The sequence below is a fragment of the Neolamprologus multifasciatus genome, chromosome 12, assembly GCF_963576455.1.
Source record: "Neolamprologus multifasciatus chromosome 12, fNeoMul1.2, whole genome shotgun sequence".
NCBI lineage: Eukaryota > Metazoa > Chordata > Actinopteri > Cichliformes > Cichlidae > Neolamprologus > Neolamprologus multifasciatus.
The window spans coordinates 19,272,726-19,289,757 of record NC_140450.1 but is presented as its reverse complement, the minus strand read 5'-3'; the positions used below and the strand labels follow the sequence as shown (position 1 = coordinate 19,289,757).

At 40.7% G+C, this 17,032-nt stretch overlaps 3 protein-coding genes across 5 annotated transcripts; 2 read left to right on the top strand and 1 right to left on the bottom strand.

Moving 5' to 3' along the window:
• The first annotated feature begins 134 nt into the window (after window positions 1-134).
• On the top strand, window positions 135-10,745 carry ube3b (ubiquitin protein ligase E3B). The gene is made up of 27 exons (XM_085180899.1): window positions 135-678; window positions 832-1,000; window positions 1,185-1,302; window positions 1,511-1,570; window positions 1,658-1,762; window positions 1,868-1,964; window positions 2,051-2,136; window positions 2,250-2,332; window positions 2,466-2,571; window positions 2,666-2,786; window positions 2,900-3,077; window positions 4,469-4,635; window positions 4,746-4,913; window positions 5,002-5,173; window positions 5,265-5,383; window positions 5,467-5,581; window positions 5,687-5,786; window positions 5,863-5,982; window positions 6,069-6,245; window positions 6,354-6,464; window positions 6,572-6,709; window positions 6,817-6,882; window positions 6,967-7,025; window positions 7,163-7,345; window positions 7,473-7,584; window positions 7,675-7,767; window positions 8,530-10,745. Exons 2-27 carry the CDS (start codon window positions 840-842, stop codon window positions 8,719-8,721), a joined length of 3,207 nt encoding a protein of 1,068 aa, XP_085037025.1. The 5' UTR covers window positions 135-678; window positions 832-839; the 3' UTR covers window positions 8,722-10,745.
• Window positions 10,746-11,021: 276 nt separating this feature from the next.
• aldh3b4 (aldehyde dehydrogenase 3 family, member B4) lies at window positions 11,022-14,911 on the top strand. Of its 2 annotated transcripts, none has more exons than XM_085180915.1 (10): window positions 11,022-11,379; window positions 11,811-12,006; window positions 12,127-12,237; window positions 12,501-12,621; window positions 12,707-12,792; window positions 13,289-13,370; window positions 13,461-13,850; window positions 13,934-14,100; window positions 14,195-14,294; window positions 14,395-14,911. In XM_085180915.1, the coding sequence occupies exons 1-10, from the start codon at window positions 11,327-11,329 to the stop codon at window positions 14,592-14,594; spliced, it is 1,506 nt and encodes a 501-aa protein (XP_085037041.1). In that variant the 5' UTR covers window positions 11,022-11,326; the 3' UTR covers window positions 14,595-14,911. The 2 variants fall into 2 exon arrangements, with proteins under 2 accessions (XP_085037041.1, XP_085037040.1); XM_085180914.1 differs by lacking the exon at window positions 11,022-11,379 and adding an exon at window positions 11,551-11,731.
• mmab (metabolism of cobalamin associated B) lies at window positions 13,453-16,938 on the bottom strand. 2 transcript variants are annotated; one of them, XM_085180923.1, is made up of 9 exons: window positions 16,738-16,936; window positions 16,075-16,133; window positions 15,890-15,983; window positions 15,742-15,799; window positions 15,572-15,644; window positions 15,391-15,488; window positions 15,250-15,314; window positions 15,115-15,174; window positions 13,453-15,032 (listed from the first exon to the last, which is right to left on the bottom strand). In XM_085180923.1, the coding sequence occupies exons 1-9, from the start codon at window positions 16,848-16,850 to the stop codon at window positions 14,948-14,950; spliced, it is 705 nt and encodes a 234-aa protein (XP_085037049.1). In that variant the 5' UTR covers window positions 16,851-16,936; the 3' UTR covers window positions 13,453-14,947. The 2 variants fall into 2 exon arrangements, with proteins under 2 accessions (XP_085037049.1, XP_085037048.1); XM_085180922.1 differs by having other exon boundaries at window positions 15,115-15,314; window positions 16,738-16,938.
• Window positions 16,939-17,032: the final 94 nt, after the last annotated feature.

Below are 17,032 nucleotides of genomic sequence, written 5' to 3'. Positions count from 1 at the left end.
ACATCCCCTCCGTTATACCCTAATATTGTTACTCGCATATTTGAAAAAAAAAAATGTTTTAATTACATTAAAATATTTCCGCTTTTTAAGGGGTAACAGGGATAATAGTCCCCCCTCCACCCACCCAACATACTGGGTTGTAGCTTTATTCAACGCCAGAAATACAAAGTTGCTGTTGTCACAATACCACCCAAGATAGCTTGCCACATAGCAGACATTTTATTAATACCGACTCTCGAATCGCGAGTTATAATTGGAGACAAACGCTACCCGGACTCATTTAATGCGACACAGGGGATTAATGGCAGCAGTCAATGTACTGATCTCCTCTCATTGTTTACATTTCGAAACGGTGTGTTCGCGGCGTTTGCGAGACTGTCATTGACATGAGATAAAATCTAAGCCCGCTGTGATGAGAAATATCTCGAAATTGATGTGAATAAATTCACCCCGGATCAGTATTAATCCAGCAAGTAGCTAACTAGCCCTATGTGCTAACCAGCACTGCTCGATTTTTACTGTGTCGCTCCGGAGATGGCAAGTTAGCCTCCTTTTTAAATAAATAAATAAATTTGCTCTTCTCCTGCATGGATCTCATGGACACCCAAATGACTGAGGAGCTATAGCGGAAGGTGAGCCCAAAGGACAGACAAAATCCTCTGAATTTAACTGTCGCAGGTAAGTTTACTGAAAACAACATAGATGTTGTCTTATCACAGACTTCCTAAAGAGCGGATGTTTTCGCTGGTACCACTGCCAAAATGCCATCAATAACTGCACATGCATAGTTTTTGTACAGCGGTCAAACGATTTTGAATAATTTCTTCCCAGGGTGCACGATGTTTAGTGTACCTCAAAGCTCCAAGTCCGAGTTCCTGGACAAAGCCAGGCAGGCCAGAGAGGAGAGAAAGGGGCAGAAGGAGAAGGAGAGAGCAGCAATTATCATTCAAGCTCTGGTCAGAAGATTTATATGTCGCTGCAGGCTCCAGAAGGAAATAAGGTAAATGGTAAATGGCCTGTATTTGTATAGCGCTTTATAGGTGATCACTGGTTTCTTGTTGCAGATTTCTTAGAAAACTGTGATTTTACAGAGCTTGGTTCACTGCTTTTACCATAGATGCAATGAGTGAATATTATATTCATTGCGTGTGTGTGTGTGTGTGTTTCCCCTCTTCTCTAAACAGGAAAGAGACTGATGACTACTTTCAAGTTTCTGAAGCTGGGACATCTAAAAGAAATGCACTTTCAATTTTCAAAATTGCCCGCAAATTACTATTCATATATTGCCAAGAGGATAAGATGGTGAGTTACCAGCTATACAAGTATTTAAATCAATATGTTAATAATAACCATTGTCATATAGCTGGTAAAAGTAAGTTGAGTTTCATATCTGTACTTACCATTATTGACACTTTTGACAGACCCTTGAGGGTTCTGTAAACTTAGCAGTAGTAGTTTATACACATGTCATTTGCTCGGCAATTCAAGTGGCTCTTATTTTGTTTTTCAGAGGTTTGAGAAGCTCTGTCGTGCTATCCTAGCCAGCATGGAGGTTGAAAATGAACCTAAGGTAAGCATGCATTTAAAGTCCCTTCATGCTGAACACTTTTTCAATCATATTCTCATCTTAATGGCTTTTTGGCTGTTTGGCCCTCAGGTGTGGTATGTTTCCTTGGCTCTGTCCAAAGACCTCACTATTCCCTGGCTCAAACAGATAAAAGATGTGCTTTGGACTTGCTGTCAACTGCTGAAAAATTTAAAGGTTAGTCTTAATTTAAAGCTCGAAAATAGGTTTTGATATATATTATATATTTTATCATTATAAATGTGCAATAATAAAAATAACTGCGTGGTTTGTGATTTCCAGCCTGACATACTTCAGGACAACAAACTGGTGACACTGTACCTCACCATGCTAGTAACCTTCACGGACACATCAACCTGGCGGATAGTCAGGGGAAAGGGTAAGCCTGAAGTCAAGCTTTGGAAAATGTTTCATGGTCTTGCTTTTTGCAAGGAAGAAAAATATAATTTCCTCTGAATATTTTAGGTGAGGCTCTCAGGCCTGCTTTGACAAGGATTTGTGAAAATATTATGGGCCATCTCAATCAAAAGGGATTTTACTCAATACTGCAGGTTCAGTATTACGATTCATTTGCTCATTTTTATGAAGATATGCGTTGAAATAGTGTGACATTGCCTTTCTTCTGAAATGCAAGGCTCACTGTATGTCAGCTTTTCTTCTTTAGATCTTACTGACCAATGGCTTGGCTCGTTCTAAACCGTCTCTGTCCAAAGGCACTCTGACAGCCATTTTCACTTTGTCATTAAGGTAAGCTAATATTTCAGCTTTAATTAAGTAGAGGAGACATGTTAATTGCTGTTGTGTTATGTCTGTTTGTTCTGTTTATAAATTATATTTTTGTTTTCAGGCTACGTTTGTAACTAAATCAAGTATTTTTCAGGCCCGTCATTGCTGCTCACTTTTCTGAGAATCTGCTGAGATCATTCCTCATCCACATCATGTCAGTCCCAGCCATCATAACCCACCTCAGTGGGCTTACTCCAGAGGTGAAAGCACTGTGATGTGTGTTTTTCATTGCATAGTGAGACAATGTAATAAAATGTAAGGAAGTATTTATTAATATTTTCTTTGCCTTGACAGTGCATGGGATCTATCCAGACGCATGACCTGCTGCGAAAATTCATTCTGTTTCTCAGTAGAGAAGAACAGTGTTCGGATATCTGTGTGTGTCTTGAGGGCAGCCACACACTGTGTCTACTAGGTATAGTATTTTGGTTCAAAGAATTGTGCACATTCAGTCAGTTGCATCTTGTGTACAAATTAATAAACAACTAAGTAATATCTATTTAAATGTCTCCTTCTCATTTTTGATAGGAAACCTAATTCACTTAGGCTACCTTAATGAGAAAGTGCTTGAAGAGGAGGCCAACCACTTTGTGAAGGACCTGACTGACATGCTGTCCTACTGCCAGAGATATGTATCCCAGAAGAAGTCCAACCTAACTCACTGGCACCAAGTGCTGGGCTGGTTCTCTCAAACTGTGGACTATGGGTAAGTTAAATGCTTCATGTTTGTTTAAATCATATGAATCAGTTCATATTCACTTGGAATAGTGATTCCCAAAGCTTCAATTCAAAACTTAGACAGTGTATTAAGCTAACATATATGGCTGGCCCATTTCACATACCTAAGGAGGTATGGAGATGTCTAGAAGAAAGGGCACTGGACTTTTTAACCTGATTGTTTAAGACAATCTCGGAGAGTGAAAGGACACCTGAGTGAAGTGCAATGGAGAACCGATTTTCAAGGACAAAGGTGCAAAGTTGTAGCAACAACAGAGGGATAGAGTTGATGAGCCGTGGCATGAATATGTGGGAAAAAGATGTTGAAGCTAGTTTAAGAAGAGCCATGATGATCAACGAGCAGCAGTATGGCTTCATGCTGAGAAAGAGCACTTTCCCTTTATGTGATTAATACATTATGTATATAGTCCGTGAAGAAAATAAACATGAAACAATCTATCATACACATGCAATGTTTGCTTTGAAAGTGTTGATGGTGAAGTATAGAGAAGATCAGAAGGAGTTGTGCTTTGTTTTTGTGGATCTGGAGAAATCATATAATAGGGTACCAAGAGAGGAAATGTAGTACTGCACGAAGAAATCAGAATAGGCAGAGAGGTATATGAGGGTGGTGCAGTGGTGAGGCGAGTGGTAGGAGTTACAGATCGGTTCAAAGTAGGAGTGGGATTACATCTGGCACAGGAATCCCAGAATCTGAGCCTTTTCTGGTTTGCGGTGGTGATGGTTGGACTGACAGATGATCTCTGGCAAGAGTCTGCATGATGTTTGAAGATGGCATTGTGATCTGTAGTGAGTGCAAGGAGACAGGTGGTAAGATGAAGCTACAAGAAGTAGAGATAATGAAGCTAAGTTTAAATACGTGGGTTCAACCATCCAACGAGAGAGCAGGTGAAGCTGGAGGTGACAGAGTTGAAGATATTAAATTTAAATTGGGAGTGACCAGGATAGAGAAGATTAGAGGGACAAGTCAGGTAGAGCAGTTTGGAGAAAGGCAGGGCTGAGGTGGTTTAGAAGCGTGCAGAAGAAGGATAGTAGATATACAGGACAAAGGACGGTAAAGATGGAGCTGCCAGGCAGGAGGAAAAGAGGAACATTGCAAAGAAGATTCATGGATATCATGAAGGAGGACGAGTTGAGGGTTGGTGTGACAGAGGAGGATACTCGAGATAGGGTGAGATGGAGGTAGATGATCTGCTTTGTCGACCCTTGAAGCGAACAACCAAAAGAAGAAGAAAATATGTCTACATGTTTGTATTCTTGCATACTTTCACTTTTCTTTTGCTAAAAAAAAATGATGAAAGAAATAGTGTACTTAACTATTTTCTCCCACTTGCCTTATTTGTCTTCTGTTCTCTGCAGTCTCAATGAGTCAATGCCCTTGGTAACAAAACAGCTTCAGCACCTGTGGGGCGTGCCTGTTATTAGAACTCTTTTCAGTGACGTCCTTTCTAAAAAGCTGGAGAGTCAGGAGCCCACTCCCCCACCACCGCAACCTAGCACTTCACAAAATAACCTACCAGTTAAAAGTAAGTTCTGTTGTGATATTTTTAAATAAGCACAATGTTTGTTTGTTTTTTAATAAAGGTTTTGAATACTTTTTGAACTCCTGTGTCTCTGTTTTTGTTTTTTTTTAAAGACCTTTTCAAACGAGCATTTCAGAAGTCAGCCTCTGTGCGTAACATCCTGAAACCAGTCGGGGGGAAGCGGGTCGACTCAGCTGAAGTTCAGAAAGTGTGCAGCATCTGTGTGCTCTACCAGACCGCACTGTCTACACTGACGCAAATACGCCTCCAGATACTCACTGGTCAGTCCAAAGATCTGGTATTTTATCTAAACTTGAAAGTACGAAGGATACAATACTCAGTCTCTGCTCATTCTGTTTTTTTTTAAAGGTCTTACACATCTTGATGACCTTTTGCCCAAACTTTGGGCTTTCATCTGTGAGCTGGGTCCTCAGGGAGGCCTCAAACTCTTCATGGAGTGTCTGAACAATGACACCGAAGAGTCAAAACAGCTCCTTGCTATGCTCATGCTCTTCTGTGACTGCTCGCGGCACCTTATCACGTAATTTCACAGATTACTTATTTACTTTCATTAGCCATGCTTTCTAAAAGGTGGTTGCAGCATTTTATGACGCACCTTCAATGTGTTACAGAATTCTGGATGACATTGAAGTATATGAAGAACAAACGTCCTTCAAGATAGAGGAACTCGTTACTATCTCCTCTTTTCTGAACACATTTGTGTACAAGATGATATGGGATGGCATCTTGGGTGAGTGCGGTGTCACAATGGCACCTGTTACGCAGGTCATGCTTTCTTATTGAAACGTCTGTTGTGTATTTTGTGTTTAATAGAAAACGCAAAGGGAGAGAAACTGGAGTTGTTCCACAGTGTTCATGGCTGGCTGATGGTGCTTTATGAGCGAGACTGTAGGCGAAGGTTCACCCCTGACGACCACTGGCTGCGCAAGTAAATACAAACAGCATGACTAGCCTTGTGTTTCAGAATGACATGTTTACGTGATATACATTTTTTTATAAGCACATCTTTACATGTTGCTGCTGTTGCATTCAGGGATCTAAAGCCTAGCCTGTTGTTCCAAGAGTTGGAGAAAGGCAAGAAGAGAGCGCAGCTTTTACTCCAGTACATCCCACACGTTATCCCACATAAAAATGTGAGTAAATGGAATTCTTTCATTTATAGCAGTGAGAGGGGGGTCAGTTGTGTAATTATTTTTTCTCTCAATTTAGAGGGTGCTGCTGTTCAGGAACATTGTTACAAAGGAGAAAGAAAGCTTAGGACTGGTGGAAACGAGCTCTGCTTCGCCGCATGTCACCCATATTACCATTCGGCGCTCGCGGATGTTAGAGGTATGGCTTCAGCCAGTCAAATAGATTTACTTGGACGAAAGCAAATATATTGTTCCTTAATAAAACCAGGATTTCCCTGTCTTAAGGATGGATATGACCAACTGCGCCGGTTACCAGTGAATTCCATAAAAGGCGTAATTCGGGTGAAGTTTGTGAACGACCTGGGTGTGGATGAGGCTGGAATCGACCAGGATGGTGTCTTCAAGGAGTTTTTAGAGGAGATCATTAAGAAAGTCTTTAATCCTGCTCTCAACCTCTTTAAGGTAACTCAAACAAATAGTTGACATTCTTCAAACATGAAGCCTTAAGTAGTGAAATTTCAGTGTTTTTTCTTTTTTTCCTGAATATGTTGTGATGATTGTTTGTTGTAGACCACAAGTGGAAACGAGAGGCTGTATCCTTCGCCCACATCTTACATCCATGAGAATCATTTGCAGCTGTTTGAGTTTGTGGGGAAGATGCTTGGGAAAGCTGTATATGAGGTACGTGTCATGTCTAAAATATACCATGTCTGTAAGATCTTTGAATACATTTCAAACAAAATGTTTGGTTGAGCTTCAGTGTTTCACTGTCACTTCTGCCTATTCAGGGCATTGTTGTGGACGTCCCTTTTGCCTCGTTCTTCCTTAGCCAAGTCTTGGGTCACCACCACAGCACTTTCTACAGCTCCATTGATGAGCTTCCCTCACTGGATTCAGAGTTTTACAAGAACCTCACTTCCATTAAGGTAGCTACACACACTTTTGACTTTGTCTTTTTTGCAATTTGCAGCTCACGTTGTTGTATTTCAGTGTCTGATATCCAGGGCATATTTCACTTCTGATTTGTTTTCAGCGCTATGATGGAGATGTAGGGGATCTGGGGCTGACGTTATCCTATGATGAGGATGTTATGGGGCAGGTAAGGATGGGATATGTTTATACATTTTAATTTATAAATATACAAAATACATTAGTTAAGAGTTAACTGTATGTTTCATTGTAGCTCGTCTGTCATGAGTTGATACCTGGGGGAAAAACCATGCCAGTTACCAATGAAAACAAGTATGTGCATTTAAATTCGGTAAAACAATAAAAGGATATGGAAGCACTTCATGTCTGGAATGTTGTTTTGTTGACTTTTTGTATTCTGTAGAATTCACCAGTTATCTTGATGATGTTATCTTTGTCATGTCCTGCAGAATCAGCTACATCCACCTCATGGCCCACTTCCGCATGCACACACAAATTAAGGAGCAGACGGCTGCTTTCATCCGAGGCTTCCGCAGCATCATTAATCCGGAGTGGTTGCACATGTTTTCCACCCCTGAGGTTCAGCGTCTCATTTCAGGAGATAACGCGGAGATTGATCTAGATGACCTAAAGTATGTACCATTTTACCTTTTTGTCTTTTTTTTTTTTTTTGTCATACTTCGAATACGGAGGATGTCTTTTGCTTGTAGTACATGCTTTCTGTTTGTACAAAAAGTTAAATATGTTCATCATTCTCAGGAAACACACGGTCTACTATGGAGGTTTTCACAGCAGCCATCGTGTCATCATCTGGCTGTGGGACATCCTGTCCAGCGATTTCAGTGCTGAGGAGAGGGCTATGTTCCTCAAAGTAAGGTGTCATTTGTTGAGCCAGATAATTTTTTTTTATTGGTGCCACAATAGTTTAACCATTTATTATCTTTTTTTAATGTGTTTTCAGTTTGTTACCAGCTGCTCCAGGCCACCTCTTCTAGGTTTTGCCTACCTCAAACCGCCTTTCTCCATCCGTTGTGTGGAAGTTTCAGATGATCAGGTAAGAAAAAAAGAGTTAGGAATATATATTTTTAGACACTAACACAGTATATAATACCACAATTATATAACAAAAAGCAGTGCAAACTTTAAAGAAGGTATTCACATTTCATTTTAGATAAAAGGTTAAAGGTAATAGAAAGACAGGAAGGAAAAAGTAATTTAGAATCCCTGAAATGGCTTGTTATGTTAAGCAAACATCGTATATAAACAATAGTGGAGGTAGTGGGATGGTATTATATGACAGAAGAAGAAAGAGCTGGATGAGCTCTGATGTGCACAATTAAAATCTAGAGAGGGCTACAATTTCTATTCAGATTCAGCCTGGAGAACCAAGGTTAAGCAGACAGTTGCCTGAATCATTTACATTAATTAGATTATGTTCTTAGTGGGATCGCTGTATTTCATTTGCTGAAGACAAAATTTAAGCTAACAAACACCAACTTCCCAGACAAATCATCACAAAGGAGGAAAGACATTGATCTTAGCGAGTTTCAGCCTTGAAAGGTTCTTCATAAGCTGTTAAACATCAACATTTTATTTATGATTGTGTTTATTTGTCCTGATATATTTGATTGGAACTCCTGAAAATAAAGGACTGTGTATAAAGATGGCTGTCAAGCCTTCTGCTGTTGATTAAGTTAAACCTAAAGGTCGATACCAATATTGACACTTATCTGTTATGTAATTATTAGGTTAATTCCTGTGTTATGATTGTGTCCTTGTGTTCTGATGAATTTGACATTTTCTCCGATGTGTGTAGGACACTGGGGACACCCTCGGCAGTGTCCTCCGGGGCTTCTTCACCATCCGAAAGAGGGAGCCTGGTGGGCGACTTCCGACTTCATCTACTTGTTTCAACCTGCTCAAGCTCCCCAACTACAGCAAGAAAAGCATCCTACGTGACAAGCTGCGCTACGCTATCAGTATGAACACAGGCTTTGAGCTCTCCTAACTCTGTTGCATCAGGACAATCTGCACAGGAGGGCTGTATTATACAGTCTGATACCAAGCAAGAGGCTCAGCTTACCTGCGTTGGAGCCTTTAACATCAAAGGGGCATCACTCAAACAAAACAGGACTCTTGAAGGACCCTTTACTTCTTTTTTTTGTCTCTTTTATAATCTGGATGAGCTCTAAGGGAGTGAGCTCCAGTTAAGCTGTGTCTCCCATCAAAAGGGGGATGCTGTTTCTGCAGAACAATCCAATTTCTAACATCTTCCTCTCTCTTTTTACCCCTCCAGAAACTGAGTATACATGTTTCTCAGGCTTAACAGAATAATGAGTCTAACACTCCCACTTTAAGCGAACTGGAAAGCAATACAGAAGCAATGCAAGCCATTACACACATTGTCGACTCACTTGTGTAAAACTAAGCGATGCATTGTTACTTGTAAGCTTGCATTCCATTATCCCGGCACCCTTCAGCTTATATTGAATGAGTCTTATTGTGTCTTTCCTGAACATGATGCTTCTCGTATAAGTGGAAGACAAATCAATGTTTTGTGTTCAGTCTCCTTGAAGGAGTGGTGGCTCATAACGCCGATCCTGTCCGTTACGTTATGTCCCGTTTTTAAGGAAAATAGTTTTTGAGCTCTGTCCCTTTTCTCCCCACTAAAAGACACTGGGTCCACCTGAGAGAGACGTTGGCCTTCTGGTTTTCATGTTCCCAGTAGATCTTAAAAACCAACAATCTGCCTCAGTTCCAGTGACGCAGCAAATAATCCCCTAAAAGGTTTGATCTTACTCTTCGATTTAAGAAAAAGAAAAGAAAGAAAGATGTCGTTTCTGTAGCATCAGTTACTTTTGACCAAAAGAACTGGAAATGTTTTGTCAGTATTTGTGTTTGCAGCTGTTCCATGTTGCACAACTTCCACCTTAAAAACACGAAGAAGAGCAAAGCAAACCAGTCTTCTTACTCTGTGTATCTAATGCTAGGGAAAAATAAATAATCTCACTACACCTTGGATTAATGCCGAGTGCCTCACGAATCGTCGTCACCTGTTGCTCACACGCTTGACTGTGTTTCAACCATAACCAATAACCACGATTTGGAAACAAGCCATAGAAATGTGGGGGCTATGGTCCTGGATATATTCTCTGCTTATAGGAGCAACACAGAGCGGAACCACTGTAATACCACAACAACCGCGGAGGGCTTCACTACAATGCTCTCTGATCTCTGTGGACTTTTGAAGCCATGCGGAAAAGAATGATGTCATGGACTGGTTCGTCAACCAAATGCGACCGCTTGACTTGATGATGTTCCCTTGGAAACGTTGCACACAATTTTGCTGTTTGTGGCAGTTGGGAGGGAGGGGGAAAGGGACATGAGAGTGAATGTGACTTTATAAGCTTAAAATTTTTTACCTTACACAGGGTTCATTTACAGCAGAAAGTCCAGGCACAGACTTTTGGTTATTTGGAGGGAAAAAAAGGACTGCATCATTAAAAGCGATAGAAGAAGAAGGTAAAAAGTCAAATCTTAACAAAGTTCTTTATTATGCAAAAAAAAGTTTTTGTCATGAATGAAAATTGAGATTTTTGTTAATATGTAACCATGTTTCTAAGAAGTTATATGATGGCCACTAACTCGTGAAAAAAATAAGTGATTTATAATGGAAATGCAACCATTACATATATACACATAAGACTGGTTGTAATAAATTTATCTAATAATCTAATAATGATGTTAAATGATGTTAAAATCAAACCTGACAAATCAGTTAAGGGGATCCTTAAAGTATTTGAGCAAGAGCTGAAAGCACTTCAAATGGATTTATATGACACACTACTGCAACTGCTCACGAGTGCGTGTGTGGTAGTGTGCAAGAGTGGTGAAAGATACCTCACATGCTTGTCTGTCTCCCGATGAGGTAGCTCATCTGTTTAAATGATGTCAAGAGAAGACTTTGAGTGTACCAGTGATTGCTGATGCTGACTCTTTTAGTACAACAAATGAATAAATAAAAGGAAATTATCCCGGAAATGTTCTCAACCGCTCTTTGTAAGTTTTTTTTGTTCCCCCTTTCTCTTTTTAAAAGTGAATGTCTATGAATCTCGCTGCACTATAGTAAGGCGCATTATTGATTTAAAATATCCCATGTAAGATTTGTCCATTTGTAAGATACCTCCTCCTGTAATGTTAAATCGTGTACACGAGTGTTATATAAATTATTTGATCACAATTTGTGTTTTTTTTTTTTCATTCGTTAATTAGTTGATTACAAACACCTGTAGAGCGAGATCCTGTTTAAAAAAAAGAAAAAGCAAACAGTGGAAACACGCATGGGCCCGAGACACAGGCCTCTGTAAAAGGCTGGTAATTCACAGAATGCATGTGACATTAACATCAGGCTGTGGGATTGGTACATTTTCTGGTTCCCTTGAATACCGTGGTTGGGGGATTATCGTGTAAATACGCTCGTCTGAAGCAACTCTCTCTCGCGCTCTCTCTGATTGCACCGTGTGACCCTTCATGAGAGGTGGACGGTACTGCTGGGAAAGCTGCTGGTCGTTTTTACTCCGGCTGCTGCCTGAGATTGAAGCTTCTCAATAACCATGAGCCGTCCGCCGAGTCCGACTCCAGCACGATGGTTTAAGGCGCTGTGCAGGTAAAAAATAAAAATAAGTGAAAAGACCTTTGTTTTGGCCTACTTGCGAGAAATTGAGACTTATTATTGCAAATGACCTTAGATTAGATACAGCTGTTCTGGGTGGCTGAGTTTAAGCGTTCAGCTTTGTTAGTTTTATGTGCATCACCTGACTGTATGCACTGCAGTTATTCGGATTTTCAGTATATGCCGGTGGGAGGCTCTTGCTGAGCGGGTGCACTAACCCTAACTTCACACTGGTTCATTCGGAAAGGCCAGCGGTAGAGATTTATTGACTGACACAGACAGACATGAGTGGAAAAGTAAAGGCGTGCTCTGCTTGTCAGAGACATGGACGGCTAACATGCAGAAGGTGCAGTGATAAAAGTGTGTGTGTGTGGACTGATTGTGCGCATTCGCCTTGTGATGTTAAAACTACCGTACTGTTACAGGACCAGGCTCGGGGACCCCTGTCTGAAGACGTATCCGCTGGAAAGCGTGGATCTCCTGAGGAGGGCTAGAGTCGCCTTTCAAGCTGGACGTACTCTGAAGGAGAACTTCAGACTGGCTCAGCTGGAGGCTGTGGTGCAGATGCTGGAGGAACACGAGTGTGACTTTGTGGATGCACTTGGAAGGGACCTCCATAAGGTCAGGGCCGAAGCGGTCTTCCTGCAGGGTTGTTGTTTTTAATAGTGAGAACTGATGGTGGAGTCAAATGTGTTTTCTTTTTTCTTTGACTTCATATTCGTCTACTCTGTTTTTAACCAGCCTCGGTTTGAGACGGTTGTGTCTGAACTGATCCTGGTCAAGAATGAGGCTCTATATGCTATTAACAACTTAAAGAAGTGGATGCAGCCACAGAAAGTGGAAAGGAACCTGGTAAGACTGTTGTTTATCATTTAATCATTTCAATCATGTTACTGGGATTAATCATGACCTTTTTCGAGAGAACATTCCACGTACTGCTACAAAGAAATGTATTGTGCTGAGCCCTGCAAAGCAGATTAAAACATAAGTTGCATTGCCCCTTTATAAAGGAATTAAATGAGCTCATGTGGTTTTTCTGTTTGTGTCATGATGAACCTTACCAGCTTTTTACTTGTGCTGTTTCACTTGTAATGTAATTTGTTCGGTCTGTGTAGTCCACCACGCTGGACGACTGTCTGGTGATCAGTGAACCGCTGGGAGTGGTGCTTATCATTGGGACCTGGTGTAGTCCTGTACAAATGTGCCTTGTGCCACTGGTCGGGGCCATTGCAGCAGGTGCAGCCAGTATTATTTCATCATTTAGTTCTCCTGCACTCAGGCTAACTGACAGCAACTGATGTTTTATTTTCCATTTGTGTAGGAAACTGTGCAATCATCAGCCCTTCCGAGTCTACTGTGCACACAACAGAGCTTCTCCATCGTCTAATTCCCTTCTACTTGGATAATGTGAGTAAGCTAGCATAAAGGGACTGATTTTTCCCTGCAAGAACTTACAGTATTCTTAAAATATCAAAGGCAATACTTTCTTTTTTTGCTCTGAAGCTGATTAGACTGTACACTATGAATTTTTACTTCACTTGCTTTAACATAAGAATAACTGACTTTGGCTGCTACAGTGAGAGTGAAACACTTCATAGTTTTAGCTTCCAGAATAATTTGACTCCTTTGTAAGAATCTGTTTGAGCAGGTACCCTTTTATTGGCCTGTAATCAAATGAGCTTTCATTTGGTGAGATTACACTTTGAGATACTTAAATCTGGCATTTCAGAATTGAGCACTTTGTCATCCATGACTGAATATCTGACTCACCAGTGATATTGCTTTTTTTTTTTTTTTTTTTTTTTTTTTGTGTGTGCTTTTAGTTTAGTTGAATTATAAGAGATGCTTGTTTGAAGAGGGGGAACAAAAGGAATTCTCATACAAAACTCTTGTTTTCCTCAAGGAATGCTTCCATGCGATTCTTGCAGGCATGAGTGACTTGCCTGAAGTGATTGAGCTCAAATTTGATCATGTTTTCTTTACAGGTAATTTTTATTAGTCATCCTTTAATTTAAAAAAAAAAAAGAAGTGTTCTTTGAATTGTTCACTGTTTAAGCTTGGCTGTCACTCTGCAGGAAACAAAGAGGATGGAAGCAAAATTGCTCTGGCTGCTGCCCGTACACTCACACCCGTCACCTTGATTCTGGGAGGGAAGAACCCATGTTACGTGGACCAGCACTGTGACATTTCCACCACTGTGCAGCGCATTGCTTGGGCACGTTTTCATAATGCTGGACAGAGTTTGGTGGCTCCTGACTACATTTTATGCCACACAGATGTCAAAGCTCGGCTGGTGCAGGCCCTCAAGTGCTGCCTGATGGAGTTTTATGGCTCTAATCCCCAAGAGTCACGTAGCTTTGGCCGGATAGTCAATCTAGAGATCTTTAACCGTACTAGAGATATATTATGGAGATCTGGCAAGGTGGCTGTGGGTGGGCATGTGATAGAAGCAGAGAAATATATTGGTATGAAAAGCTGAATTCCTTGACACATATTGCACTTAATAGATTGCTTTAACATGGCTGTAATTTTATTTAATTTTTTAAAGCCCCAACAGTTTTGACAGATGTGGCTGAATCAGACCCCGTCATGCAAAAGGAGATCTTTGGTCCAGTTCTTCCTATTTTGACTGTAGACAATGTGGATGAGGCTATTAGCTTTATCAATAAGCAAGAAAAGCCCCTCTGTGTGTATGCATATTCCACCAACGGCAAGGTAAGTCTACGAGGCAAATTGAAGGGGGGGACTGAAGCCAGAATTCATTGTGGGGATTTATTCTGATCATTTGGTGGCTTTTCTGACACTGCAGGTGATTTCAAGACTCATGAGTGAGACCTGCAGTGGAAGCTTTTGCTCTAACGATTGCATCCTGCAGAGTGTGATGGTGGCTCTACCTTTTGGTGGAGTAGGTAAGTCTAAGCTGTAGTAGTATTGATGGTGGGACAGTCTGTAAGTGATCTGCCAGTCTGACCAACTGACCCCCCCCCCCTTTTTTTTTTTTCTTTGAAGGTGCCAGTGGAATGGGTTCTTTCCATGGCCGCTACAGCTTTGATACCTTTTCTCACAAGAAATCCTGTCTGCTACGAAGCGCACGGTTTGAATGTGTGACCTACCTGCGCTATCCACCCTTCGAGGACCGCAATCTGTCTCTAATGACATGGGCCAGCAGCCTTTCCCAGAAAAGCCAGGGCTGGTGCCAGATTATGTGACTGTGTGGGAGGGTAATGACAGCCATGCTGGAATGAAACAAACTGCCACTTTTGTTATGAGCAGGCCATGGAAGACAGAAGCGCATTATTATAGAATCAACAAGAATGGATTTCTATGGAGAAAAGTGTTAACTGTATATTAACTTGTCTAAATGTATGTTTGAAACTTATAGAAAATGTATAGGACACAAATATTTTGGATGTACACTGTTTATTGTGACCTGTGATTTTTACATTAAATGTGGGGAAAATGCATTAAAATAAAAAAAATCTATGTATTGTATTTACAGTTTGAATAAAGTATATGCATCTCAAAAGGTAATGCTTTTAATTTAATCTTCATATGAGACTGGTCATTCTGGCCTCTTGTAGATTTTCTCTTCACTGCCCTCTTTCATAGATGCATATCTGGCGACTGTGAACAGGTAGTCACTTAACCTGAGTGGGAGGGAAAGGATATTTGTCAGCTATGTAGTAGAAGAAACGTTTCATATATTTTTTTTAAAGGTACAACACTGACCTGTTCAAGAACTTGGCAACATCTGGATCTGCCTCGCCTGATCGCACAATTGGAGCAACGCTATGGGGAGGGGAACAGAACCAACTGCAGATTACTTCGTCATTCAGGACGACCTTACATAGATCATAAACTAACCTGCGCTCTGCTCGCCGACAGACTGTCCGAGCTAAGTGCAAAGCTGCGCTGCTCTTCCCACCAGACTGTGGGGGGAAAAAAAGGAGTATATATTAGTTCAACAGGGACACGCAAACATTTGTAAAAACGTGCGCAGCTTACTGGTAAAATAAAGCTGGTTAAAGGAGGGAGTTCTTCTGTAAACTCATCAATCCAGGTCTCCAAGTCCACAATTGGCTGTGCAATAAATTTTGTTCTCTCTTGCAAAAAACAGAATAAAGTGTGATCACATGTGACACAATAAATAAAAACAGACTGACTTGATTAGCCAAAGCTATCATACTTATATGGCTTTCTCTTGCAGATGATCGAGGGGTAGCAATGTTGGAGCCTACATCTTGTAACACGCACTGAATCTGTGGTGATAAAAGCCAAATGATGACAAACCTTATCTCTGAATTTATGGTGTAAGAACTGAAAGAAGTTAAGAAATGCAGTATGACAAAATCAAACCTTGTCCAATTGATGAGTGAATGTATGATGTTTATCGAGGCAAAACTCTCTTGCCAGCCTGTAAAAGTTAAGAATGTAACTTTAGACAAGGCATATCATAAAAAAAATGCTAAAATGACATGCCTTATTTGAATTGTAGAAATGTTACCCTATAGCTGATGACAGCTCGTCTGTATTCCCCAAGGCTTCAAAAATGTGATCTTCTTTTGGCCTTCTTTCTCCTGTAAATGTGCTTGAGAAACCTAAGAAGGAATCAAGACAAAGTTTTTTAAAATATTGCTTATTCCAAAAGTACAGTGAGGTAGTGTTGTCTGAGTTACAATGATAAATAACCTTTGTCTCCTGTTTTGGTGTATATTTTGGGCACCCTGTTGTCTTCACCAGTGGCATAACTGTTTTGAAAAAGAGGGATATTAAAGGAAAGGTGTTTAAACATTTTTATATATTCACCGAACACTATATTAGGTACATCTTGCTTTAATCGAGTTGGTCCCCTCTCCTGTCTTCAGAACCTTAATTCTATGTGGCATAGATACAACAACAACAACACTCAGAGATTTTGATCTATATTAACATCACACAATGATGCAGATTTGTCAGCTGCACGTTCATGATGTCAATCTTCTGTTCACCCACATTTTAGAGGTGCTCTACTGGATTGAAATCTGGTGACTGCGGAGGGCATTTAAGTACAGTGAACTCATTGTTATGTTCAACAAACTAGTTTAAGATTATTTGAGTGGTATGGCACATCAACTTATCCTGCTAGAAGAGGATCGGTACCCTTTGGTCATAAAGGGATGTCATGGTCAACAACAATACAGTACCTAACAAAGTGGCCATTGAGTTTAATTCTGTTGTATTTTTAGGAACGATCTGTATGGCAGATGCCAACCAGCAGTTTTACTAGTTACACAGACAGTTACATGAACAACACGAACAGAAGCACAACACTGTGCACACCAACGCTGACACAGGACTGTACAGTATAGCTACCTTCTGACTGAAAACAGGGTAAACAACGGTCTCTTTGCCCGATACTCGCTAATGAACCTGCATGTCCCTGGAACGCCGCGAAGGAGAGGATGTCTGAAGACAAACGATGTCATTTTTAGCTACAACACAGTAGCAACAGCAGCAAGGGTAAACGACAGAATTGTCTTTTTTGTCCATTCGTGGTGTCCGTAGTTCATAGGCGTTTCCATTTCATCGCATGATTGGCCAACTCACCCGGTGGTGGCAGAGTTCTGGATGCTGATTGGCCAGATGAAAATATGCTCGACCAGCTGAA

What these genes read in the sequence shown, in the direction of transcription:
- ube3b (XM_085180899.1), top strand. Translation starts at nt 840, where the DNA reads ATGTTTAGTGTACCTCAAAGCTCCAAGTCCGAGTTCCTGGACAAAGCC. An exon ending in AAATAACCTACCAGTTAAAA is followed by an intron (nt 4,636 to 4,745) that starts GTAAGTTCTGTT and finishes TTTTTTTTAAAG; the next exon opens with ACCTTTTCAAACGAGCATTT. An exon ending in TGGAAGTTTCAGATGATCAG is followed by an intron (nt 7,768 to 8,529) that starts GTAAGAAAAAAA and finishes CGATGTGTGTAG; the next exon opens with GACACTGGGGACACCCTCGG.
- aldh3b4 (XM_085180914.1), top strand. Translation starts at nt 11,670, where the DNA reads ATGAGTGGAAAAGTAAAGGCGTGCTCTGCTTGTCAGAGACATGGACGG. An exon ending in GGACGGCTAACATGCAGAAG is followed by an intron (nt 11,732 to 11,810) that starts GTGCAGTGATAA and finishes GTACTGTTACAG; the next exon opens with GACCAGGCTCGGGGACCCCT. An exon ending in TTGGAAGGGACCTCCATAAG is followed by an intron (nt 12,007 to 12,126) that starts GTCAGGGCCGAA and finishes GTTTTTAACCAG; the next exon opens with CCTCGGTTTGAGACGGTTGT.
- mmab (XM_085180922.1), bottom strand. Translation starts at nt 16,850, where the DNA reads ATGACATCGTTTGTCTTCAGACATCCTCTCCTTCGCGGCGTTCCAGGG. An exon ending in TCACTCATCAATTGGACAAG is followed by an intron (nt 15,645 to 15,741) that starts GTTTGATTTTGT and finishes TTATCACCACAG; the next exon opens with ATTCAGTGCGTGTTACAAGA. An exon ending in GTTGCCAAGTTCTTGAACAG is followed by an intron (nt 15,033 to 15,114) that starts GTCAGTGTTGTA and finishes CCTCCCACTCAG; the next exon opens with GTTAAGTGACTACCTGTTCA.